Below are 27504 nucleotides of genomic sequence, written 5' to 3'. Positions count from 1 at the left end.
TTGAACCTGGGACCCTTTGGTCTGCAGGCCAACCAATGCTCTATCCACTGAGCCAAACCGGCTAGAGCAATAAATTTAATTTAGAATTAAAAGAGATTGCATCCCCTTAAAATAAAATAAAAATGCTAGTTACACATGTGGACAGTGAGAATTGTTTGCCGCAGATGCATGTTGGGAACAGGGGGAGATACGTTGTTTAAAGAGTCCGGTCTTAATTATGGAAGATGTCAAAATTTTCCTACTATAGTGCAGTTACACATGTGAAAATATTGGGTGATGCATTTCAACCAAATTATTGAATTGTTGAAGATAAGATCATTTGTAATTAAATGATACATGAGAATAGTTAACAGTATAATAGTATTACAGGGTTGCTGATGGCAAAGCTGTCCCCACCACAGCCTTTCCTGTCCTTAAGTTCTGGGTTCCAGGGACAACCTTTTTCTAGTCTTTTAATGGTCACTTTTTGTAATTACCCTCATATTATAATTTTGGTACTTTCTTGACTTTCTTACATTTAGATTTAATCTATTGGCTTATTGTTATAGGACACAAGGATCTGGCCTGTACCCCTTCTCTTATCCCTCCTCTTATTGTCCTACTCCCACCTACTCATTCTTCTCTACCTCCCCTCAGTCCATATACACACTGCTCCATCCTTCACCTTAAGCGGGGTGTGGCATACCTGAATTTGTGGGTGAATATGTATTTGTTATTTATTTTATCACAAGCCTCTATTATTTACTCTTGAGTAACTTCTTTTTTTAATACAAGTTTTTTTCAGGAGTTATTTGGAACTAACTTTTACTTTTGTTTGCTTGTCCCTACCACAGATATTTCCCAGACATTCCAAAGTAAGTGTAAACTGTTATTTTTTTACCTGATAAGAGGTACGGGCCAAGGAGGGTCCGTGACAGTCCAGTAAGGCCCTGCGTCCTGCAGACACAGGCATGGACCCAGGAAGGCGACTCTCCAGGACTTTAGATGGTGGAGTCTGAGGAAGAGGCGGTAGCAAGGGCTCTTGCCTTACAGAGCTCACAGCCACGTGCAGCTTTCTGTGATGGGGGAAGGAGCTAGAGGTGTACTGTTTCACTTGCAAGGGAGCGGCCTTTCCTTTTCACCCCCAAACTATTGCTCCAGAAAATAGTTCCGAGGCCAATGCTTTCATGCACCATGCCTTACAGAAAGGAAGTAAAATGCAAGTACGTGTTTAAAATTGTTTCACTTAAAACAAAATACAGGGGATCTTCATTAATTCCATGTTAATTAGTCTTGGCAGGAATAATCACTTCTTTTGTTACTTTTCATGAGGACTTTCTTCATTCCTTTCTCCTTCCTTCCTCCCTTCCTTCCTTCCTTCCTTCCTTCCTTCCTTCCTTCTTCCTTCTTTCTATCCTTCCTTCCTTCTTTCCTGTCTTTCTTGCATTCTCTTTTCTTTAAAGATAGGATTTTTAAACCTTTTTTAAAAGCTGACTATCCATATCTTTAGTGTGAAAATAAAATGGAGAAAAATGTTCAGATTAAAAAGATGTGAGTTTTCTATGTTTACAATATCTACTATTGACTTCACCGAGTCAAAGAGTTTAAATATTAATACGATAAAATAGCTAGTTAAAATGCAAGTATTATACTGTCTCTTAGAATGTTATTTTTCAAAAGAAAGTTGTGTTTATTTCCTTATTTCTTGATTCAGACTAAACAGGGAACAGCTTCTTCAATGAAACCTTAGTCGCCTTAAGAAAACAAGCACATCATTACCAATAGTTACTTTTTGGCAATTTTAATCAAATTTGAGTGAAATTACCTTTAACTTTTTTTTCCCTCACGTTTCCCTTTGGTTTCAGGAAAGTGTTCTTTCTAGAGTTATTCCATGACATGGAAAATGACAGGATACTGCGGCTCCCCCTTCTGCGCTCACCTTTATCCCTTCACTCTTAGCAGGGCCAGATCTGCCATAGAACCGCATACAGAAGGCAGCAAAGCGGGCCTGTGGGGAGTGAGCTAGAGTCAGTGAGTTAGTGTGTGCAGTGCCGGAATGACATGAAAAGAAGGCCAGGGGAGGGGCTAAAACAGAGCACCAGGCGGAGATCCTCAGGGCGGAGTGGCTAGAAAACGGCAGGGCGTCCTGGCGTTTCTGTGGAAACTTCACCACCACGTGTTGTGCAGGACAACATGATTCTCCCAGAGGGAGACCCCGGGCTCTGTGAGTGCCAGCGGGATGCTATGGGCTGGAGCCTCACCATCTGAAGCCACTGAGCAGATTCCATGGGAAAGTGGCACCGCTGAGCGAGTGTCCCCAAGGACCCTCTGTCCCGCTGTGCAGAGTCAGAGGGCCCCCGAGAAGACAGGGCGTGAAGGGGATGCAGTGAATGAGGCCGGAGGTAGCAAAGGCTCCAGCAGGTTAGGGGTGCACCTGCAGAAAACGGCTGTATTTTCGAGGTGAGATTCTCAGCACGTGCTGGTGGATCTTCTTTAGAAACAAGGTAAAAGGAGCCAAGGGGTGGAATTCCCAGAGCCTTGGTTAACGAAGCGGGACGAGCTGAGGTGGCGATGGATCTGGAGAGGAAATTCATGAATTCCAGTTTGTTTGTGTTAGCAACGGGACCTTGAGGGCTAACCCAGTTCCTTGGAGGAGAAGGCGGCCTGGATGTGCGAGTTGGAGTGTCAGTCCTCAGAGGCAGCCCCTCCTTGCAGAGGGAATGCTGAAGGTCCCCTGAAGGGGCACAGGAAGGATGTGAGGGTGCCGATTTCTGGGCACCGAGAGCTCCCACATGAGGACTCTGTAAAGGGAAGTCGGCAAAGGTTACTGAGGGTGCGGCCACTGTAGAGAAGGGAAAGCAGAAAGTGTGGTGCCGGGGACAGAGAGCCCCTGGCTGTGATGCAGTGACAGGAAGGTGGTCACAGGACAGAAGGAAGGGCAGTGGGGCCAAGAATAGCTTCCAGGGGGCTTGTGGGACCTGGTTCTCCTGGAACAGTGGACACAGAGCGCCGGAGTGCGGACAAGTGACTGGGACATGAGGAACAGGGCAGATACAGAGAGCGCCCCAGACCACGAAGCTACGGAGGGGCAGGGATGGTGGAGCTCAGGAGGGGTGTGGGCTCACATGTTTGTATTTTTTAATTTGAGAAAGCAGCAGGTCTGTATGCTAATAGGAAGACTAAAATTGGGGCAGGGAGAGGGAGAGGGAGGGAGAGAAAGAGAGAGAGAGAGAGAGAGGAAATGGGTAAGGTAAAAGAGCCCAGCTTGTGTGGCTTAGTATTTGAGTGTTGACCTATGAACTGGGAGGTCGCAGTTCAAATCCTGGTCAGGGCACAGGCCCAGGTTGCGGACTCGATCCCCAGTGTGGGGCGTGCAGGAGGCAGCCGATCAATGACTCTCTCTCATCATTGATGTCTCTCTCTCTCTCTCTCTATCTCTCTCTCTCTTTCTCTCCCTTCCTCTCTGAAATCAAAAAAATATATTTTAAAAAAGAATAAGGTAAAGTATTAGCGAGTTGCTCTACACAGAACAGAAAGGACACAGCCCCTATGGAGTTTCCAGCTTTGGAGAGGATGAGAGGAAGTATTTTACTAGTTTTCCCTGAGGGAGGAAGACAGATTGGGAGAGTGTGTGTGTATAGGTGAGTTGCCCTCCAACATCTTCTATTTTCTTCATGGCGGATGAGTCAGGTTTGCCCAGCGAATGCAGAGATGAGGGATGGGAGGACGGAGATGATGTGAAATCAGCGAGGGAACATATTGGCATAGAGCAAATGAACTGGCAGCGAACAACGTTAAAGAAAAACCATCCTGATACCATACTTGGTAAAATGCCAAAGGAAGTCTGTTCTTTGGGACTTTGTCTGGTTGAGCAGAGTTGTTCCTAAAGTAAACAGTTAGGGGTCCAGGGTCAGTGGTTTGATGTGGGAGTGTCTATGCTTTCCCCAAAGCTAGCAAGCGATTCTGCCCCAAGAAACACTTGCCAGTCCCTCATTGGAGGGTCAGATAAGGTGCTACCCTTTCCTCGTTCTCTAGTTTACTTGTTTACTGAGTGTAAACAAGTATCCTTGTTTATTGAGTTATTCCAATATCCTCAGGATACTCCAACCATTTAACACACACACACACACACACACACACCCCTTCCAGAGTGCACTTGTGTTCCAAAATCAGTAGCATATACAACCAGTACATGAATTTAAAATAAAAGCACGTATAAGATTTATGCTTTTGCTAACTTTGAAATAAATTCTGTAATAGGTTTTAATTATAAAGAGAAAATTTACAGCTCAAGGGCTAGTAAAAATACAAACTGGAATTTTTGTGTTCCAGACAACAGTGCTTCTGGTTAAATAATTTAACTTTGTTTTTTACTCAACATAGTTTCATAGCAACAAATTACAATTCCACTTCTTGCCCCTTTAATACATAATCTGTAATCTTTTTGACACAAGTGCATCTGGAATTAATTGCAATACACAAAACAGGTATGCCTGAAAACTCACACATTCCATGGAAAGAACAACTTTAAGAATCTTGTAATTAATATTCTCCATCCTCAAAATAAATTTATATAATTTCTAGCCTGTAAACTCAATGCAAGGAGAGACCATGTTTACAACCAGCATGCCTAGGACAGTCTGACATAGGAATCCTTCAGTAAATGTCATAAAGTCATAAAAATGTCCCTCCTTTGCTATTTACTTAAATTAAATTATCAGAGACAGGTGAATTCTTAGTGTACCAGCTTTCTTCCTACATGTTTTACAAGTATTAACACAGTAGCTTTATAAGATATATTTTATTATCTACATTTTATAGGCTTGAGGTTTTAATATCATTATCTACACTTGTTAAAAATTTAGCATAAAAAAATCTCTGGGCTACTTATATACCTTATTTCAAAGTAACTCATGTAATTGGTACAGCAGTCTTCATATTTCTTTTTTCTTTTTTAAAATATATTTTTATTGATTTCAGAGAAGAGGGGAGAGGGAGAGAGAGATAGAAACATCAATGATGAGAGAGAATCATTGATCGGCTGCCTTCTGCATGCCCCCTACTGGGGATCGAGCCCACAACCTGAGCATGTGCCCTTGATCGGAATCGAACCAAGGACCCTTCAGTCCATAAGCCAATGCTCTATCCACTGAGGCAAACCAGCTATGGCGCAATCTTCATATTTCATATGGGGATATGATCCTCGAAGGTCACACTCATAGCAAGCGAGAAGCTGAGAGTCAAACACCCAGTCTCATGCTCTTAGCATTGTGTTGCACTGTACATATGTGACTCCAAAACATGATCTCCGCTAGAAAACTCAGCGTTCAATTAGTCATTTTATCAGCAACATATCTCTGTGTATGCATTGTGTGATTTTAAGTAACATGTACATATGATAGGCTAAAATGAGGTTTTAAGAGAATAAGAGTTAATATTCAAGTATGCTTTGAGAATTGAACCTTTTATGTAGTTTAGTGAATATCCCTTAACATAATTATTGTCCATGTGTTTACTGCTATTGACACACTATACTGCTCTCCTTGAGTGCCTAATACTAGTATATTCAGACACTGGGCGATGTATTTGACTTATGTTATTCAGTGTCATCGAGAACCTCAAAAGTGTTGACAAAACCATTATTGAAATTACTCTTAGAAGAGGAAGGAAATGAAATTGCAATTAATTTTTGTCCATCAGTGATAAAATTTGGGGCATCAGAGGTATAAACTAAATAATATACTTAATCTCAAGGTTAATTATTAAGCTGTTGTAGTGTGGTACTGGTAGAGGGTAGACAAAAGAAAACCAATGGTACAAGTTCAAAAGCCCAGCATGAATAGGCATGTGATTCACGGCAAAGGGACTTCATAGCACTCTGGGGAAAGTGCGGGCTTCTCAATGCACAGTCCTGCGTCAGTTACATATGAGAACAAACGGAATCTTTACCTCTATCTCACACTACACTCAGAAATCAATTCTAAGATAGTTGTGGGTCCAAATGTGAAAAGTAAAATAATAAAAATCCTAGAAGATAATAACATAGGACAAAATTTTCAAGACTTTTTTCATAGGTAAAGATTTTTTAAAAGAATGTACCAAAAGCACTAACCATAAAGAAAATACAGACACCATTTATATCTGAACTTTAATTCATCAAAAAACACCATAGAGAATAATAATACGGGTTTCATAGTGGAAGAATATGTTGGCAATACTCACACCCAACAAAGAACATACATGTGCATTAAGAACTCTTACAAACCAGTAACATATAAGACAGCCAACAGAAATGAATAGCACACTTTTAATTGGCATTTCTTTAAGGAGGACAACCAAGGTCCATGTAACACAAAAGTGCTCAATATCAGCAGTCATGCACGGACTACACACACTGGAGTCACAGTGGGATACTGCCATATATCTGTCAGAATAGCTAAAATTAAAAACCGACACTCCTAGTTGTTGGCAAAGATGGGGAGCGAGGAAACTTTTATATATAACTCTAGGGCGTGTAAATTGGTACAATTACTTTGCAAAAATGGTTTGGCCATATGTGTAAAGGTAAATATATGCATACTTTAGGAACCACAATTCTGTTTCTATTTATATACCCACCCCGGAATGTATACTCCTTCCATCAAAAGTCATGTAGAGGGTAGACTAGATAAATAAGTTGCAGTAGTTCATACAGGACAGAAGGACACAGCAAGGAAACCAACTGCTTCACATAACAGAGAAGAATGTCACAAAGATTAGCTTGAGGAAAAGTAGCCAACACAAACTATGACATGCTGTCAGATGCCACTTATGTGTAATTTGAAAAGGAGCAAAAACTAATTATGTTGGTCAAAAACAGAACTATATCCAATGGTAACATGGTAGAGAGTTAGAACTAGAGTTAGGACTAAGAGCAAAGAAGGATCCTAGAATGTGATCAGTGCTCCGTGTCTTGATCCAGGTATGATTACAAGGGTTCATTCAACCTGTAAACATTCATCAAACTGTGTCCTTGTGATTCGCTCACTTGTAGGTGTGAATATACTTTGTTGGTTAAAGATTTTTTTTAAAAGCATCATTATTGCTTTCAGTATTAATCAGCATTAACAAAAATTGGTCTTTAAAACATCAGAGAAGGAAATAATAATAACCCATTACATTTTTTAATTGCAGTCAGACATCCCCTGAGGGATCCCGGATTGGAGAGGGTGTAGGCTGGGCTGAGGGACCCCCCCCCCCCCCCCCCCCACCGCACCCCGTGCACAAATTTCATGCACCGGGCCTCTAGTATTATAATAACCCATTATATTTTTTAATTTCAAAATAATTTTCTGAATAAGCAATTTTGAAAAGAATATGTAAAAGTTGTGTTTGAAATTAGCTGAATCTTCAGCAAAATGATTACAAGCAATGAAAGAAAATAGTTCTGAAACATCTCCAATGTACTTACCTGGGAAGCCTGTGTCTAAACCCCATTCTCTTCTTGTCATGAAATGAAGAAACACTGTTACACTGTTGAGAAAAGGCCTGTGTAAAAAGAAAAACACTGGGTTACCCTGGCCTAGAAATAAGTCTCCCTAGGAGCGTAAGTCCAGGCGCTGGTGTCTTCCAGCCATGCGTTCCCTCATCCTGCTGCCTCTAGGGATTTTACAGGGTGAAACTCCTGCACATTTTGAACCCTGTCACTTGTTCCCAGGAGGCTACCGAGTGACAGGGCCCGCCCTTCCTCAGCTGCAGGGCTCCCGGGAGCAGTTCTGTGGACACACGGGCCTGGGTCACGCTGTTTCCTAGGGGCCTCCTGTGCACGGGATGCCGAGCAGCTTCCTTGGTCTACACACTGGGGCCCGAGCATCCCCCCGCAGTCTGGAAGCAAACATGTCTGCAGGCATCGCCCAGTGACGCTGGGGGTCAGGGCAGGAGGCGGGGGGGGGGGGGGGCAGTCATGCCCGCAGAGCCCACTCTGAGAGATGCACGTTGGAATATTTGAGTAATCCGTTTTGGTTCCCTGGCATTTCCTTCGTAGGCAGTAAATGTACTTGTTATTCTTGGCTTCACCTACCTGGTGCTGTTTTAGCAATCATTTCTGGGGAAAAAGTGGGAATTAACATTTCTGAGATCATTTTGCCCTTCTGCAAGGAACGGAAGTCAATTCCATAGACGAACAAGAGGAAAGCGAGCGGCTTTCAGTGTCCAGGGCACGAAGTCAGTGTGTATAGAATCTCATTGTCCGTTGCGTTGAATAGGCAGATATGACCAGTTATCTACTTTGGCATTAAGTTAGAAACTTATTTAAAATAACATAATTGAAAATGAATATTTAAAATATTTTCTAAGAGTCTACTAAACTCAGACTTGGATTAAATAATTTTGATTTTTTTTTTTAGTTAATTCATATATGTGATAAATTTAAAAAGTGACTTTTATTTTTAAAAATAAATAATTTATGTTCTTAATCCACTCTTTATTATGGCATTATTTTCAGCATTTGCAATATAACATTTCAGAGGATTAGGCAAAATTAAATTAAAATTTAAAACTTAAAAGTTCCAATCAAACATGTCCAACATTAAACTGAAATCTGTCTCTGCCTCCAGGGTTCTCTGTCTGAGGCACATCAGGTGGGGGTAGTCATGGATGATGGGTGCCCTGTGGGCGCAAGTGTCCTGCCCTGACACCGTCACTGAAACATTAGGTAAAATGGTTTGCTGAGGTTCTGCAAACATTCACACACTTCTGTTCCTTAGGAGAATACTCATTGGGTTTCCCATATTCATGTATGATTCTCTACCAAAGGGTCATTTTAATATTTAATTTTATCGCAGTGTATTGGATGATTTTTCAAATCCAAAATCCTCTCCATTCTGCTACTGAGCCCAAGTTTTGTTTTAAAAGGGTATTTTTAAGTAATTAGGGTATTCTTATTAAATGTGCAAATTTGCCCAGCAAGGACTGTTAGCGGAAGGAGACGGAACAACCACAGCTCATCTGTCATGCAGCCACCGTGGTTGAGCAAGAAGGATGAACAGCGAGCCCATTGACGTTTCAGGGGAAGAATAACTCAGCCACCGCCGATGCTAATAATGGCCCTGACCCTCTTTCCAAAGAAAGAAAAACTAATGGTCGTGTAGCTATTGGCCTTGACCACTGCCTTATGATACACTGATTCCTCCTGATGATTTGGTTTTTTAGGACAAAGAGATGACGAAGATGATGAATAATATGAAAAATATTTCCTTTTGAAACCCTTGAGACTATTATGCTAAATGAGATAAATCAGTCAGAAAAAGACGAGAATCATATGATTCCACTCGTATGTGGGATATAAAACTGAAACTCATAGAGACAGATAACTAACTGTATGGTGGTTACCAGAGGGAAGGGGGTGGAGGTTGGAAAGGTTAAAGGAGGACAAACATATGGTGACAGAAGATGATTTGACTTTGGGTGGTGGGCAGACAATACAATATACAGATCATGTACCATAGAAATGTACAGCTGAAACCTATATGATTAGCCAATGGTACCCCAATAAATTTAATTAAAAAATAAAATAATTACACACAAAATCTTTTAGTACATTTCCTATCTTATTAAACTGATAATTTGACCAAGTAATCTTCTTTTTCCTTCATTTTATGAGATTACTCATAACAATATACATTTTTTTCAAATATAAAATATTACTTAAGCCAGACTTCTAGAGATAATGTATGTGCATTTTAAGAAAATTATAGCCCTAACCGGTTTGGCTCAGTGAATTAGTGTCAGCCTGCGGACTGAAGGGTCCCAGGTTCGATTCCGGTCAAGGGCATGTACCTTGGTTGCGGGCACATCCCCAGTGGGGAGTGTGCAGGAGGCAGCTGATTGATGTTTCTCTCTCATCGATGTTTCTAACTCTCTATCCCTCTCCCTTCCTCTCTGTAAAAAAATCAATAAAATATATTTAAAAGAAAATTATAAATGTCACTTATTTCCTCTTTGAACACTAAGTTATTTCCTTCCTCTTCCCCTAAATATAGATTTATTGGACAACTAGCCAAATTTGCCCATGGCCCTTTTTGGCCATTTTGTGAAAATGAAGTAGTGTGACCAAACCTTTCTTCAGTGGACTCTTGCCTATTCTTTTAGTTTTGATTATGAGTATTTGGCAAGAGTATATGCTTTTAAGTGAGAGAAAATTTTCCTTAATTCAACCATGTGCATTTCCTCGTGCATTGTCCCCATCATAAAACTATTAAATGCGTGTGAAATTGACATACGGCATAGCCATGAACTTGATTGTTGTTTAAAGGGACTGTTGATGTCGGACTAATCCCACCACTGACTACAAAATTTCTAATACACGTCTATAGCAAATGTCTGTCTGAATTATCACAAAACCTCCGAGGAGAGGCAAAGGGCATTATTGTAGACCCTGAACAAAGTGGATTTGAACTGTGCAGGTCCGCTTATACACAGATGTTTTTCAACAAATGCCTGTCCTGTTATCAGTCTGCGGTGTGCATTGTTCTGTGCCATTTCATAGGCAACTGGAACACCCACAGAGTGTGGTGTCTGCTGGAGGGGCCCAGACCAATTCCCTGTGGACACTGAAGGAAAACTAACTTTTAGGGGAGTCAGAAGCTATACGTGGATTTTCGACTACACAGTAGTGGGTGTTCCTGACCCCCTTCCGTGTTGTCAAGGGCCCACTGTATTCCCATTTTACAGAGTGAAATGGTGTTCAAAGAAATGAAACCTAATGTTACTCAATTAAATAAGGTGTATAGCCAAGATGGGAAACTGAGTCTTTTGACAAGTACTAGTAAAGCTTGTTTTTCTTCCACACAAGTATAATAACTAAAGTCTAGTAGGAATAAGTAAATTAATTGCTCAGTATCAAGCTATTTTTAAGCCTTTTGTCTGTGATAGCTTTCACCAATGATTGTTATGAGTTAAACTAGCAACCCAGTGCATGGATTCATGCACATTGAAAGGAAATTAATTAGAAGGTGACCAGCAGGGCGGGACTGGGTGAGATGGACTGGACACACCCTGGAGCCAACCTCCTGCAGTCATTCCCTGGCCAGCCACACCTGGGGTGGCACTGTGGCTTGAAAGGCATCTGTGGAGTGAGCGGGGTCCCTCCGGCAGGTGCGGTCCCTCGGCCTAGCCTGCGGGGATCGGTTTCACCGGCTCTCCAACATCCCCTGAGGGGTCCCAGAGTGCGAGAGGGCACTCTGCAAAGTTGCTGTAGTACAGGGTGTGGAACACCAACACAAGTGTGCAGTAAACCAGATTTGGGGCCGACAGTGCCCCAGCAACAACATAACCCATGGCCATGAAGGTGAAATCGTGTGACCTCGCGAGGAATCGGGCTCCCTCCTCTCTGGTTTCAGGGTGCATCACCCAAGAACTGCAGCTTGGCAGCTCCTGCATTGAGCGTCTGCCCCTGGTGGTCAGTGTGCGTCATAGTGACTGGTCAGATGGAGGGACATTTAGCATATTAGCCTTTTATATTTATAGATTAGCCTTTTATAGATAGATAGATAGATAGATAGATAGATAGATAGCACATTGAAGGCATGTGCTACACAGAAATAAGAACAAAGTATATCAGAAACTGAGATGAGCAAATACTATGAACTGCCGATATGCTTAGACACGATTACTTAAATATGTTTAAGTTATATATGTTCATTATTTAAAATTTAAAATATAGAAATATATAAAGAACATAGTAATTACCTCAATCCTGCAGTTAGGGGAATATGACTGTTGTTTTTGCTGCATTATCTTTTACTCTTAAGACTGTATCTACACATGTGAAAAGATTTGTCAACCGATGATCCTAGGCATCAATTCCATGCCAGCAGGAATCCCCAGTTTGAGGTCCGGTGAAGAAGGAAACTTCATTCAGTGCAAACCAGCTCCACTGTGAGGCAGGGCCAGGTGGCCCTGAGGCCAGGCCACTCCCAGCTAGACAGCTCTGCTCTGGAATGGTCTGCTGTGCACTGCTCTGCTCTGCTCCTTGCTGGTCTGCTCTGGCCCGTGCTGGGCTGCTCCGCTCTGCATCTGATATCTCTTCCGTGTTTCAGCTCAGCCAGGGACATGCAGGCTTCGGTCTTCCATGGAAAGGGAAAGTGCGCTCTTAGAGCCAGAGGGGAGCTGGCCTATATGGACAAAAGTCCCTGCCCCAGGTTCCTCTATGGCAGGGATGGCGAACCTTTTGAGCTCGGTGTGTCAGCATTTTGAAAAACCCTAACTTAACTCTGGTGCCGTGTCACATATAGAAATTTTTTGATATTTGCAACCATAGTAAAACAAAGATTTATATTTTTGATATTTAAATGCCATTTAACAAAGAAAAATCAACCAAAAAAATGAGTTCGTGTGTCAGAGGTCGCCATCACTGCTCTATGGTCTGTCCTCATGCAAATGAGGACTCCAAATCCTTGATGTTTGATTGATCCAAAAGGTACTATCCTGATTGGTCAGAATAGAGCCACTATGTTTGGTCAGACCTGCACAGCTTCTATTGGTTGGTGGAAATAGGATCCCAGGAACTCCTGTGTAAGGGCTGGCTCAGCAGGCAGGAACACAGTGCAGACAGGCAATTGAGTGCTGGCTTCTCCCTGAAGTGTGGTTTGTGTGAGAGGCCCCTGGGCAGAAATGGCTGCTAGGCTCTGATTTTTAGAATTTGAGCCCAGTTAGCCACCCCACCAGGAGCCCTTCCTAATAGGTGTCTTTTTTCTCAGGGTTCACAGGAAGTACTACGTAATGAATATTGTGTGTATGCATACACTGTGTATAAACTGGATACTCTACATTTGCATAGAATATACTCTTTTCATGTCTAAATTATAAATCTCTATTGTTATTTCATACTCTCCTGGCATTACTTTCTGTGCTAATTTCTTTTTATTCTACACATTATTTAATCAATTCTTTATTATTATCTGTATAGATTTTTAAATTCACTATTATAAACAGCCTCATGATAAATTTGTACATACTAGTATATCTGGCATAATTATACTATAATTTCTGTTGGATAGAAAATTTAATTCCAAAGTGAATTTGCTGTCTAAAATGGAGCTTGTTTTAAGGCCCTTTGACTTGAAATAGCACATATTTCTTTAATAGCTGTACAAATTTATATACTCACCATGATTGGAAGGAATTTTACTTTTCTTCACTTTTGCCATCACTGAATATATATATTACTTATATTTAGTCTTTGTGAATATTCAGTTCAAGTTCTTTTCCCACTTTTTACTGAAGTGCCTGTTTATTCTTTCTCATTAACATGTTCTTGCTATATTTTAAGATTATTAGTCCTTGCCCATCTTTCATGTGTATAGCAAATGGTTTTCCAACTTTACTGTTTGTCTTTTCTTTACAGTGTTTTCTACCATACAGATAGTTTATATTTTACTATTCTATTCACCCTTAGAGAGGCCTTTTTTTCTGCCTAAGAATATAAATATTTATTTATATAAATATTTATTTTTCTATGGTATTTTCCCATTTTTTAATATTGTATTTTATTGTAAATTGTATGCTTATTATGCTTATTTTTTCTCCTGTTGATCTATTGGATATCTTAATGTTTTAATGTGTGTGTGTGTGTGTGTGTGTGTGTGTGTGTGTGAGTGAGTATATATATATATGCAAATTGTTCCCTCTGAAGTTCAACCGGAGACTGGGAGTTTGATCGCTCGCTATGACATGAGCTGACCACAGGAGGCGGTGCAGAACGAAGGAAGGCCCTGGTCAGCAGCCAGCAGCCACAGAAGGGAGGCCCTGGCCGGCAGCCGGAAGGCCCTGATTGGCCCTGATAGCCAGCCAGGTCCAGGGACCCTACCTGTGCAAGAATTCCGTGCACCGGCCTCTAATATATATATTGTTATAGTTATTTCCCATTTCTAGATTTTAAAGTACAGACCTTATTTGCCTTAAAACTTCAAGTGACACTTCATTGGAAGCCCCTCTCCACCACCACCCTTTCTTAGTATTCGGTACGCGTCTTTCCTGTGCTGTAGAACTTGTGTGGTTATAGTGCGCCTGCTCTTGGTAGAGCGAACACTCATGCCTGTTTCATGTGAGGTTCTTGTGGTCAACTTGGCTCACAAGCTGACTTTAATTCCGGCTGAGTTCTGGGGAAGAGAACCCAGGGACCCACCAGGCACACAGGGCCTTGCGTGCAAGGGCGAGGCAAGCAGACAGAGGCCAGCCCTCTGTGACATGGCCCTTCAGGGAGCAGTGGCCACAGATACATCTGTGCACTTCAATGAGGCTTTTCTCCAGCAGCAGTCCTTTTCGATTCTGAAACATTTTTGATTCTTGTCATATTTGAGATTTCCTGAGACATGTGTTTCATAAACATTTAATTAGGAAACTGTGTGAGGGTATGTTGTCACTTTCCTTGAAGCTAAGATCTTTTCTCCACCCCCATCCTCCATGTAGTCAATGGAACGAAATGTAGTATATCTGTATGGCATATCAAGAATCATCACAGATATTCCAGAAGGTAATAGAGAAATACCAATATGCTCATAATGTAATATTTTATTATGGTCAATTCACACAATAAAGGGGGAAAGGGAAACCCCAAAATTCATAGCCAATTTTATTATGTAGTAGGAAGGGACACCTTTCATACTCCACTGCTGATAAGGCTCTGTACTGAATAGGAAACCTGCATTAGATTATGTTTCTCAAAATGTTGTATAAAGATTACCTACATCAGAATATCTTGGATAATTAAAAACAGTGGTGAAAAGTCTTTCAATTAGATAATATGTTGATATTTTAAAGCAAATTTCTTAATTTTCTTCTTCAAAAATTAGAAAGACAAAACTATTACTAGTTAGAATGTAGTATCTTCATCCAAGATGTGCGACTGGGGATGTGAGAGGCAGTTACCTGCATTGTTAACAGATGCGATGCCCAGTGTCCGAAGTATTCTATATTTAGACGCTAAAGCTGGACTAATCAAGACAATATAAAACAAACGTTTCATGTTGTATTTCACTTTGCAGACAAAGTTAATGTACCAGTGTCCATAATTTCAAAGTATAATTTAGAAAAAAATGTATTTTTCTCAGGTACAGTAACTCCTTGGTTGTACTATAGAATGCTCCACTTAATTGGATGCACTAATGTAGACAGTTACCTATCTATAAGCGGAATTAATGCTTTCTGGTCTCTTCCGTGTCTTTTTCATGCCAGACTAAATCTCAATGATTAATTTTTTTGAAATACTGGAGCGTCGGCCAATATGAAAACCTTACTGTGATGATGTTGCCGAAATCCCGTTCTTCATGTGATTATTGATGCTAAAAGGGCTTCTGTAAGACTGATTTCAAGCATTCTGCTTAATTGCATTTTATCGGGGCCGATAATTAAAAATGAAGCAAAGCATGAGAGAGGATTTCAGTTTAATTTTATTATGTTGGAAGTGAACACAACCTTGACTGAATTTCCAAACTTTTGAGTTACCCATTTATGTAAAAGAACTGTCAGTAAAACCAGCTCCTGCAGAGATTATTTTAAACATTATACCTCACGACTTTTGTCTGAAAACCCCAATATATATTTCTTATTTTCACAGGGAGATGTAACTTCATTTTTATGGTGGTATTGATTCAAATGAAAAGTATGACTATGTTACCAGGGAAAGTGATCTCATCCAGGGGCCATGCATCCCATTGGAATGTGGATCCAGCCTGCATGCTGTGAAACCTACAGGTTTCCAGTGCGTCTGTTACCACGTCCCTCACTCCGATGGGCAATTGATGGTGTGTGTTTCCCCGACAGGCATACGCGGGCAAAGACCTGGAGGAGCAGCTGCGGGCGGTGTCCAGCGTGGACGAGCTCATGAGTGTGCTGTACCCGGAATACTGGAAAATGTACAAGTGCCAGCTACGGAAGGGAGGCTGGCAGCAAAACCCAGGCCAGCCCGGCGCCGATCCGAGGACAGAAGACACTGTAAAATTTGCCGCCGCGCATTATAACGCGGAGATCTTGAAAAGTAAGTACGGGGAAGAAGAGACACAAGAGGGTCCCATAGCAACACAGTGGAGGGTGGCCAGCCTGTGCCTTGAATTTTAGCACCAGGGCCGCTGAATGTTTTTAGGGCCAAGAGTAAAGGCAGTTTTCCAAAGGCACATTTTTAGGATTTCACTGTGAGTGGTGAGGTTGACTTCTTGAAATAGAGAAGAGTGTATGCCTACCACACACTTGAATTTTTGAAAATTAGGTGATATCTCATTGCAGAATTTTAAAACATAAGGATATTTTACACAGCCTGTGAGTTTAATCATGCAAACGTTCTGTAGCTTACAAAACCATTGCACACACATTTTCTTTCTGGTTTGGAGTTAGAAGTGTTTGATTCCTAACTCATTCCAACTCACCTTTTCAAGTGCCACTTGTTGCCCTGTGGTCCCACGGGTCACTGGCTTCAGAGAGGGACTTCGCGGAAGCCCCCGAGGGACCCCGCAGAGAGTGTCACCAAAATCATGATGCTGCACAGCAGGGCGTAGTGTAAATGGGGACATTACTTTTCACAAGTAATTCCCTTCAGTTACTAGATATTAGTTCCTGCAAAGGTTTGAGATTGCAAAGCATTTTCAGAACAAAACCAACCAAACAAAATGGCCTCATGGTCGAGTCATGAATCATGTATGTACTCTTTCCCCAAAGAATATGATTTTAAGAGAAATGCAGGGGAAATGAACTCGGACATTGGAGACGTACACGCTTTGTAACGCAGCATTTAAAGAGTCAGCAGGGCTAAAGCAAAACATGAAATCACTGCAGGTGGAACTCCAAGAGAGAGCACTTTGCTGAGGAAACAGAGTTCAGGATCTGTGTTCCCAGTTGCAAATACCCTTTTATGTCAAGTAGCTGCCACCATGGCATTGCCCCGAATGGCCACAGAGCCTGCCTGACCGTCATTGTTGAAGGGAGTCCCACACGATAGCCATCATCTCATTGACATCTCAGCTTAAAGGAGGAACCCAGCATGTTCCTATTTGCTCGGAGCCCAGGAAGTGGCGCATGTCACAGCAGATGAGCGTGGCCACCTCTGCAGACCGTGGGAACGTCTACATAGCAAATGTTCGTTTTCTTACTAAAACCAGACACCCGTGCTGTGGAATGTCGGTGTCATTTTAAGGACGCACGTCTACTTTAGCTGGTGACATGGCTGTAGAAATTGGTTCTTTTAGAAAATATCCTTCGCTGCTGTTTCTCATGATACCGTGTTCCAGCTCACAGGGCAGTGTAGGCACCGTCAGTGATTTCTGTAAAGTTACTTATGAAACTTGAGTCTTAAAGTCTGAGATCAAATGTAAGTGGCTCCCAGCTGCTGGGGGCTGCTCCCCTTGTGGCTGCTGTGTAACCTCTGGCCTTCCCTATGACTCGCAGGTATTGATAATGAGTGGAGAAAGACTCAATGCATGCCACGTGAGGTGTGTGTAGATGTGGGGAAGGAGTTTGGAGCAGCCACAAACACCTTCTTTAAACCTCCATGTGTGTCCGTCTACAGATGTGGGGGCTGCTGCAACAGCGAGGGGCTTCAGTGCATGAACACCAGCACGGGCTACCTCAGCAAGACGGTAGGTGTCCCCGCCTCCACTCCCGCCCCATGAAGCGACCTAGTGCAATGCCGAGTGGCCTGTCTCTTCTTGGGGGGATAAAGTTAAGCTTTCAATATTTTGTGGTTTTGATGAGCATTTCACCAAGTAAGTGATGTTTTATGAACTCACGCAGTGGGATCAAAACCAAGTGAAGAAAATAAATATGCATATGAATGTGTGTGAACATATACTCATGTCCACACACATGCACACTTGCACGCACACATACATACACATCTGTGCACATATGCATACACACATACATACACTCACACACACGTTAATCTTTGAGGATAAAAATTTTCATTTGACAATAAGTTACTTTAAGTCCTTTAATAAGCGCTGAAACTAAAAACCTTTTCTATCAAATAAAAATACTTATGCCAGTAGGATAGTCTCCAAAAAAGTTATTTAAAAAAGATATTAATATTAAAATTTTGCTGGTTTTATAGTCAGCCAAACTCAATGAAAGCATTTTTAGCTTTCTGAGACTCTTGGGGGGAAAAAAGTCATTTTTTTAAAAAAGAAAAGAAATATGGGTGGTGTAGGAATTAAAAGAAGTTTGTGGAATACATTTGCTAGTGTATATTTTTAAATAATTCAGTTGAGCAATATGATATATGTCCTAGGTTACACTGTTTATTATTATGGTGTTCTGTTTAAATCAAATAGCACTGTGGCGGATCTTTCAAAGGTATTGATATCCTAATTGCATTTTCCAAATACCGAAGGGTCATGTTTCCTTTAGAAATGGAATGACCTGGGATAGACTCAAAGGTGAATTTTGAACATCTATTCCATCAAATCTGTCTATTCAGAGCTCATTAATCATCATTTTATAAAGGACTTGTTAGATTTAATTGTTAGATGAAATTTTACTTTCAATGTGCTCATATTTTAAAGATGTAGAGTTGAATAATAATCATTCTAGTGTTGAGATTTCTTGTTTTGTTCACTTATTTCTTTAAGTTCTCTTTTTGTTTTTAATTCTTTATTGTTGAAAGTTTTACATAAATTCCTTGTTTTTTTATTGTTAATTTATTTTCTTGGTGAAAATCAGTTGCCAACTGGCAATATCCAAAGCTACTTTTTATTACTAATTTCTTCCATAAATTTTATTTTGCCTTGCTAATACAAAGAAAATATTTTAAAATGAATTTTCTTTTAAAAACATCTCAACTTCTCTAGCATACTATTTATTAAATAGGGCTTTCATATTTAAATTAAATACTACTTCATATTTAAATGTTTCAAAATATGTCTTCTTTAGATACGGATGCCCACATGTTTTGTATACTAGTTCCTCAGACAAGCTTTTTCTCCCAAAACCAAACTCATCCCAAACAACACCACCACCATACAAAGCACCCTGGTCTTCCCGCTAACCTCTCTCATCATGTGACATCATTTCTACAGAAACATAGGGTCCTTTCGGACATCTTCATCATCACAAATCCAGTCCATCACCAAGTCAGATGTTAATTCCATCCCTCAAGTGACTTGAACCCCCATACCCACCACCACCCCTATAGTCCAGAAGACTTTGACGGTCTTTCCAACTAATGAAATAGCATTCTCTCTGCTCTTTCTGCTTTTGTTTCCTCTTTCCTGATCCATTCTTCACATTGGCCCAAAGTGTGGTATTTTAAAAATTGCACATTTGATGTGGGCAGTCTCAGGCATACAGGCCTCTCAGGGGCCTCCCATGGTGCTTGGAGTAAGTCCCAAATCTTTGTCTCAGCCCCCAATGTCTGCTTGTGCTGCCTTTGCAGAGGCATCTGCCCCTGGACCTCACCTGTCTCCCAGTGCTCTAGGCTTCTTTCAGTTGCTGGGAACCCTCACTGCCCCAGAGCCTTTGCACATACCTTTAGATTATCCTGGCCTTCCAGTCCCCTCCTGGCTACGGGACCAGTTCTTCAGGTCTCAACTCAAGTTTGAGGTGGCACAAGGAAGTCCTCCTGGGAGATTTTTCTGATCTCCGTGAGATAAGAGGTCAGAAATAGGCCCAGCATTTACTTTAACTATTTAATAATTTCTCATACTTTTCTTTGAAACACTTACTATAGCTTATAATCCTATAGTTATAATAATATAGTCACCGTTAGTTGATTAATATCTATCTCCTCCACCACGGCAAAAGCAAGTCTGTTTTGTTCACTAGCGACCTGAGTGCCTACCACAGATTTAGTGAACAACCCCTTTAGAATCACATGAAAACTATGGATCCTTCAGCGGGGAAACAATAATGAAGATATGGATACATCCACAGCATTTACCCCCAGTTTCCACACACACTCCCAGTTTCAGGAAGTTGGTTCTCTGATACCTACGCGTTTCTGTTGTGCCAGATTTTCAAATTACTGCCTTCAAGATTAATCATAATAGAATAGCTGATTAACTCACCTGGGTAACTTTTAATGAACTGATCCCTTTGCCTAACTAAAGTGTATGCTCTAAATTTTAGCTCAACTTTTTAAAAATAGCTGTTTCTTTAACCTATCAGGGAGAAAATTCTCCCCCTCTTTTCATTCATAGTTACTATGAGCAAAAGTCAATTTTCCAGTCCTCTTACTATTGGTTTGCTAAATGCATGTCTACTTTACACATGGGCCAAATAGGTAGCAGGAGTCCCTTAGGCAAAATCTAAATTCAGAAAACAGCACACAGCTCATTGTTAGTAAACAAGAGAAATACATACAGTCTTCAGTTAAGCACTCCTGTCACCCGTTATTCCATGACCACTTTCTATTTCCCTATGTTGTTTTCGTTGGGCCCCATATTTTCCTAACTGGTAAATAGAGTGAAGTATTTACTTACGGGTAGGTGTGTATTCAGGGCAGCATACAACCAGGTAGGGGGCCTCGGAGGGGTTGAGGCTTTGGAAGGTAGAAGGCTTAAGGGCCAAGTTAGAAGTTAGAAGAGCATTTAGTGCTAAGATAAGATATGTGCAGGTGAAATGGAATTTGGTCAGTAGCCTAGTACTTATATGTTTATCTACAAAATTGTCTACTTTATGTCATTTAGAATCAGCTCCCCTTCTCTTTCATCTTCTTTCAGAGAACTTAGGATTCCTTCTACTGTAATAGATTGATCGCGTTGATAATTTCCCCTGCTTCCTCTCAGTCATCTGCTCATAGAGAGAGTCAGGATTTACCTATAAAATTTTAGAAGTCAATCTGGTGTTTCTTGTTGGTTTATGTTTTTTTTAGTTTTATTTTGGTCCTTTATTTTGAATATTTATTGCAGTCATATTTTTAAATGTATATCATTATACTAACAGAGTAGTTTTCATGTGAGCATGTGCATTTTAAAATATATATTTTTATTGATTTCAGAGAGGAAAGGAGAGGGAGAGATAGAAGCATCAATGATGAGAGAAAATCATGGATCAGCTGCCTCCTGCATGCCCCCTACTGGGGATCAACCCTGCAACCTGGGCATGTGCCCTGACCAGGAACTGACCAGTGACCTCCTGGTTCATAGGTTGATGCTCGACCAGTGAGCCACGCCGGCTGGGCTGGCATGACCATCTGTTAGATTTGCAGATTTTTGGAAGTAAAAATTTTAGGTTGGTTGAAAACAGGGTACTGGGTCCTCAGGGTTCTTCCCTAAGCTACCTTCTTTTCTGATTCTGCACACACACCTTAGGTTTCCTCATCTATGCTTTCTCTTCTGGTGACTCCTCCCCGGTCTTTATCCCCAGGTCAGTCTCCTGGTTTCGTACTTAACCCGTGGGCTGTCCCTCAGAAGGGTCAGAGTCAATCTGTGTCACACTGAGGATGTGACCTATATATTCTCCCCATCCCACCTCGCCCTCACAATTAAACAAGCAAGTAAATAAACCTTTTTGTAGTACCTTCTGTCTCAGTAAATGGCACTGTTCATCTAGCTGGCTATTCCTTTCACTAAAAGGCTAATCAAATATTCCTGCTAAATATATCTTCTAACATCTCTAGAATCACACCCTATACATTTATTCTGCCGATCCCACACTGGCAAAGGACACATTCATCAGTCACCTAGACCATTACACCTGGGCCAGCTTAATAACTGGTCTCAAACCCCCACTCTTTCTTCCCTCAAATCCATTTGCCACATGTTAACAGTGAGATTTTTCTTTTCTAAATGATATATCAGATACCGCTCAACTCTTCAGGAACATTGCATTCAGCTGGTGCATTGATAAGCTGCTCTTTTCTGATTGGATGGCTCAGGCTAGCATCAGTTCTGATTGGTTGGTGCAAACATTCTAAGTTGTTAAATATTTTGAATGGCATTCACTCTTCTGTAGGTTAAATCCTTAAACATGTTTACAGGGCCCTTCATGATCTGGCTGCTACCTAAATCTATAGCCTCAATTGTCACTGCCTTTTCCCTCAACGACTACTTTCCACCAGCACCCAAATGCTTTGATTCCTTAAATCATATCAGTATCTCTGACCCCTGAGTCATTACAACACTGTGCCCTGTGTTCGAAACATGCCTCTTCACACCATTCCCGTATCCCTCTTACCTAGCTAATTGCTCCTCATCCTGAGACCTAAAACCACATGTCACTTCCAGGCCTGTGACAGCATCGTTTTGCCCATATTTTAGCATGGTTACCTTACCTATCTCTCAGGTAGTTTATTCCCTAGCCTCTCAACTCCGTGAAAGCAAAGCTTGTGTTTGGTTATTACCCCAGGGCAAAGTGCAGTCGTTGGCACATAGTAAACACTTGGCACTAAATCAAATGAATAAATAGAAGGGAAGAACAGATTTGGGGTCCAAGTTAGAGTCTTGAGCATGCTGATTTTGAAGAATCTGAGCGGTATTGAGGTGGAGGTATCAGGAAAAGACTGGGCATGTCATTCTAGAATTCTCCGGCAGCGACTGGATCGTCAGCTGCAGATTTGGGAGGAAACATCATATTGATAAACGTTGTTGGAAGCCCTGGTGTGGTCGGTACTAAGTGAGTTCCTGGGCCAGGAGAGAAGAGGGAAAGCCAGTATTCATCATTGACCGCCCACCATTTCTCCCTCTGACTTTGTGATTTCCTGTGCTTCTCCTGCGTGAAGAATCCCTCAAATTTTTTTATTATAGTGAAAGGGGTAGTTTTACTTTGGATTTAATTGAGCAGGTGTGGTGAAGCACCCACGATGTGTGGACCTGCACTAAAGGAGCTTACAGTTTAGCAGGAAAATCAACAGTTATCAAGTGATGGAAAGTAGGCTCAGTGTTGGAAAGAGAAGTGCAGTGGTTTGGGCAAATGCATATCCAGGAGGTTTACAGGCCATGGGAGAGCCAGGCATGGAGCCCCTGAGGGCAGTGTGTTCATTTGCATTTCACGTTTTACTGAGATTGCAGCTTGTAAAAGCCTGTACTCAAGTCACACCTTCTCCTGAGTTTATTTTATGATATTTTCGATGTCGTATAAATGGGAGCATGTGATGATTTCTTTCAAACATAAAAGCCAGTTTCCTACTGCTCTAATTTCTGAAGGAAAAAAAAAAAGAGGTTTTGTTTTGTTAAAGGAGTTCCAGACACATCATTTAGCAATAAAAGTCACCAATTGGAATCCCATAAATTGTAAGGACAATGTACTATAAGTCATGTAAAACCCACGTGTTCTGTGGAAACTTCATAGAAATTCTTTTATGGGGCTGGACGCAGGCATGTTATCAGAATGTGTGAGGAAGCCTGGTTAGTTACAAAGTAAAACCATATGCACGACGCATTCCAGGGACCTAATCCGATAGCAGCTGCTCAGACCTCCCTGCTCAGATCTGAGGGCCTGTGGAAACGGAAGTTGATTGGATGGGTTTTTGACCTCTCTCATGAACATATGCTTTCAGTGGATTGTCTTATGAGAGGTTGTATATTTAAGAGATGTAACCAAAAAGCAGAAAGTGAATTTTGCAGAACATCAATCATTTGATGACTGAAGTAGCAGTAGAAGAAAGTCATCTGCTTTCGAGCCAAACATTTGAATTAAAAAGCTATTTAAATGCTGGTATTTACCTCATATATTTTTCCTGAAGATGACAATGGAAAAGGACTTCTGAGCTCACGGGGTTTCCTCGGGAACTGGAGCCTCTTTGCCCTGTTCATTAGTGTCCATGGAGGAAGGCGGCTCCACCGGGAGCAGGTCTCCAGCTCATTCTGAACAACTCCAGCAGTATTCGTTCAAATTTCACGTTGCCATCTTCTAAAGAAATGACTATTTTCTTTTCTAATTATGTGATAAAGAGACAATAAAAGCAGGTGTGTTAACAAAAGCATTCCAGGTCATATTTGAGTTACACTGGGCGTTTCATAAAATGTTCTTTCACCGCAATATTTTTTAAACCCAAGAAAAATGTGCAACTCTGGAATGAAACTCATAGGTGCCCGTTTGTGCTGCAAACAGAGATAATTCTTCCATTAATGAAACAGAACTCTGTGGCAGCCTGGAAAATTAGTTTATTGCATTCATATGTATGCAACGAGTGGAATGTGATTTGTTTTGAATTTTTTGCTAATTCATCTTTGGCATATACAGTTGTTGGAAATCAGGTTTGATCCAGATGTGGAGAAAGAACTCTCCACCTACACCAATACCAGTTATCAGAAGTCTCTTTAGGAATAGCAGTTGCCTGAAGAAAAAAAAAAATTAATGCATCTATTAAAAGTCCACTATTTTTTCAACTCAAGGTACCGATCACGTCCACAAATTTTACTCAGTGTTTCTAAACCTCCTGGATGGGTTTTTGTTATACTGGTAGCTCTGTGCACACATTTCATGTATAACAATATAATAAAATGAATGCAGAGCCAGATGTTGCTCTGTTAGGATCTGCTATCCCGTGTTCTTCCCCAAACTCAATTGAAGGTCCATAAACGTTGTTGGAAGCCCTGGTATGGTTGGTACTAAGTGAATTCCTGGACCAGGAGAGAAGAGGGAAAGCCAGTATGTGGTTGGTATGCTCAGTGGAAGTACTTAGAATAAACCCTCAATTTTCACCTTCTTCCATTTTTAGGGATTATTTCTTTAAATGTTATAGAGTGTTTTCCTCTGACTTTGCAGTAATTAATCATATTCTTCAGGGACTGCAGATGTTTCCATAATTAATGGACTAAGGTGGGAATGTTTACGTTAAATACGGTAGCGAGATATTCTGCTCTGAGGGGAGACTGGCTCTATTTGGGGTGTAAAGAGGTTGTAGAGGAAGGCTTTTTTCTGTTTCCTACTTGTACGCACACAGACATTCCTTTAGACTTTGATTAATCCAGGACTTTTTCAGCAAGGAAGTCCTACACCTTGTTCTTGAATAGCTTGCCAGATAAGTAGGGTTAGGAACTGTTGCTTTACAACGGTTGCTATGCTGGGTAAACAAGCTATTGTTTCAAAAAGTGGCTTGATATGAAGCTCATTCTTGTTGGTGAGAATTGACTATTAAACATTCTTATTAAAAAATTCCAGTTGATAGCAATGGGGAGCCTCTCAGTTGGAAATGATCGCCACTTCCTTCTCTTTGCAGTTTTACAGCATATACTATTGTGTTTTCCCCAATTTCCAGCCTTGTTTAAATGCCCCCTGGATATAAGTTCTTTTGATCTTCTTTAAAATGAGCAACTCTTTCAATAGGCATATACTGATAGACAGCCTGAGTCCCCATGGTGACTTTCATTAGTACTGGAACCCTAAGTTAATTACAAGTTTATATCTTACTGTTCAAGAACAATTCACTTCACAGCATAAAACTGTCTTAGGAAAATCATCATGCACAAAATATCAAATTATGATTGTCACCATCATCCATCAGTATCGACTAAGTGCCCATATATACATAGAATTATTAGCTAATGCTGAACCTAATACATGAATCTTGCATTCTATGAGCATAAATCTAAAATAGAAAACACTGCTGTGTACACATTGAAGCACAAAATAGTCTGACAATAGTATAAGGATTCTTATTTTATTAAAATATAAAGAATCCATTATTGCCTCAAACACTCTGGTGTATGGCTAGAACTGACTCTTTCAAGAGTAAATTACAGTTCCTGCGTTGATTCAGATCTTCATATAATGGCCAGCATGCATTTCCATAAGACAGGTAAACTGAGGTTCTTGCTCACTAACAGCATTTGTGGTAAATGAGTTGATATTTTGATAATTCTAACATAGAATCATAATATATGTAAAGTTTTCTCTAGTTCGCTCCCATTGTTTGTTGGGCTTCTTAAGAATTGCATGGAGGCAAGACTTGGAGACTGATAGCTGTTAGCTTGACAGTCCAGTAAGGCACCTGGCACTTGGCATCTTCTAGTTTCTCAATAAACAGTTATTGAAAACGAAACAAGGAATGATTTTAAGGAGAAACTTAATAATGTGTAATCCCTCTACCAAAGATTCAACTCAATCTTGAAGAAGAATGGGGAGGATGAGGGGAAATCAAATAGCCCAACAATGAAATCACCACTGTATTATCCCTATTTTAGAGAGAAATGGAGGCTCAGGGCAGCTGGGCAGTTTTTCCAAGGCCCAGGAGGGCCAAACTGCAAATGCAGGCTCTGCCTACCGCCTGCCTGTCCTTGAGGTGATGCTTTTGGTTGTTCATGCATCTCTCGTGGAAAAGGGAAGCTTCCAGGTATTTTAAAAGTGCACTGATGTTTTTAGGAGCGGGACCTGTGAGTTTATAATGTGATTCTAATTATTAATATTTTTAGTTCAAAAAAGTTTACATTTTTAAGTACCTATTATCTGACTAGGGAAAAAGGTATATGGACATTCTTAGTAACATAGGGATTACATAGAGCTATATGAAATTCACAACTTGTTCTGTTAAGAAAACAAGTTACTGTACTTATTAGAAAGGTAGTAGAAATAGTTAATCACTTTACATGAGAAAATGTCAATCAATGTATGCACCTAAAGAGTAGTGGGGAATAAAATTGGAAGAGGGAAGAGGCCCCTTCTCTGTACACCAGCCTGCGGAGGTCAAATTAGCTACGTCACCTGCAGCACACTCTCAGGTGTTCCCATTTTTTCTGAAATTGATAAATGAATAAAACTCAATGAGTAAGACTTTTCTCCTTTTTCTATTGGTCAGAGACATCCTTCTCTGGACCCTTATGTGTTTCCCACACTGGGACACTCAGGTAGAGAGTTGAACTACTGGAGAAACTCAGGTCAAAATTTGAAGGTAGAAGAAGTGTTTCAAGAAAATATTTTTTCTAACTTTAATTTTTGACCTATTTATTCCTTTTGATTAAATTAACTAATTCCAGCTGGCCAGTTGCCTACTTAGACTCAAACAAGAGGAATGAAACATCAATAATTACATTTTTTTCTGTTATTTAAATAGCTAAACTATAAGTAGATTTTTCTCCCAAGCTGTCCTGTAATTTGAAGGTATAAGATTTCTTCAAGTTTAAGAAAAAAATAAAAAAAACAAACTTCTCTAAACATTGACTTTTTTTACTGCCTCCTCACCTGTCCCTTTATCCTTGAAGTAGTGGGTCTGCCAACACAGGCCTCTTCCGCTCTTTGAAAGTGTAGAGCCAGTCTTATTTGTCCAAGAAGATGCTTTCTTCCTGGGCATTTAACTGGTCTTCATCTCTCTGGAACATTCTTCACCGCCCCATTTCCTGAATACACACTTGGTGCCTTTGGGCGGGTCCTAACTGTGGACATTACCCACTGGGAGTGGCGGAAGTGGCCTGAGATCACTGATAATGGTCCCTGAGCTCTTTTTTGGGGAGGCATGTGGGGTGGGGTCTGAAGTGGCCACCATCACTGAGAGCAGGAAGCGTGCCCCTGAGGTCCAGGGGTGGGGAAACCTCCTTAACTCCTCCGTAATAGCCCTTATCTCAGACAGGGCCTTAGCCTTCCCTCTCAGGCTCTGTCCTGCCTTGTGTCACTTGAGACGATGAC

The 27504-nt window shown here is 40.9% G+C and overlaps 1 protein-coding gene across 1 annotated transcript in view; it reads left to right on the top strand.

Moving 5' to 3' along the window:
- VEGFC (vascular endothelial growth factor C) overlaps positions 1-27504 on the top strand; it is an 80794-nt gene that overhangs the window by 37823 nt on the left and 15467 nt on the right. Inside the window, exons 2-3 of the mRNA XM_070408127.1 lie at positions 15781-15994; positions 17395-17585. Of these exons, the coding sequence (XP_070264228.1) occupies positions 15781-15994; positions 17395-17585 (405 nt within the window). The remainder of the gene's footprint in view (positions 1-15780; positions 15995-17394; positions 17586-27504) is intronic.

Source organism: Myotis yumanensis, unplaced genomic scaffold (assembly GCF_028538775.1).
Source record: "Myotis yumanensis isolate MYYU_CA2020_CCGP unplaced genomic scaffold, mMyoYum1.0.hap1 SCAF_3, whole genome shotgun sequence".
Taxonomy (NCBI): domain Eukaryota; kingdom Metazoa; phylum Chordata; class Mammalia; order Chiroptera; family Vespertilionidae; genus Myotis; species Myotis yumanensis.
Note: the sequence above shows the minus strand (reverse complement) of the source record. Positions and strands in the feature narration are given on the sequence as shown.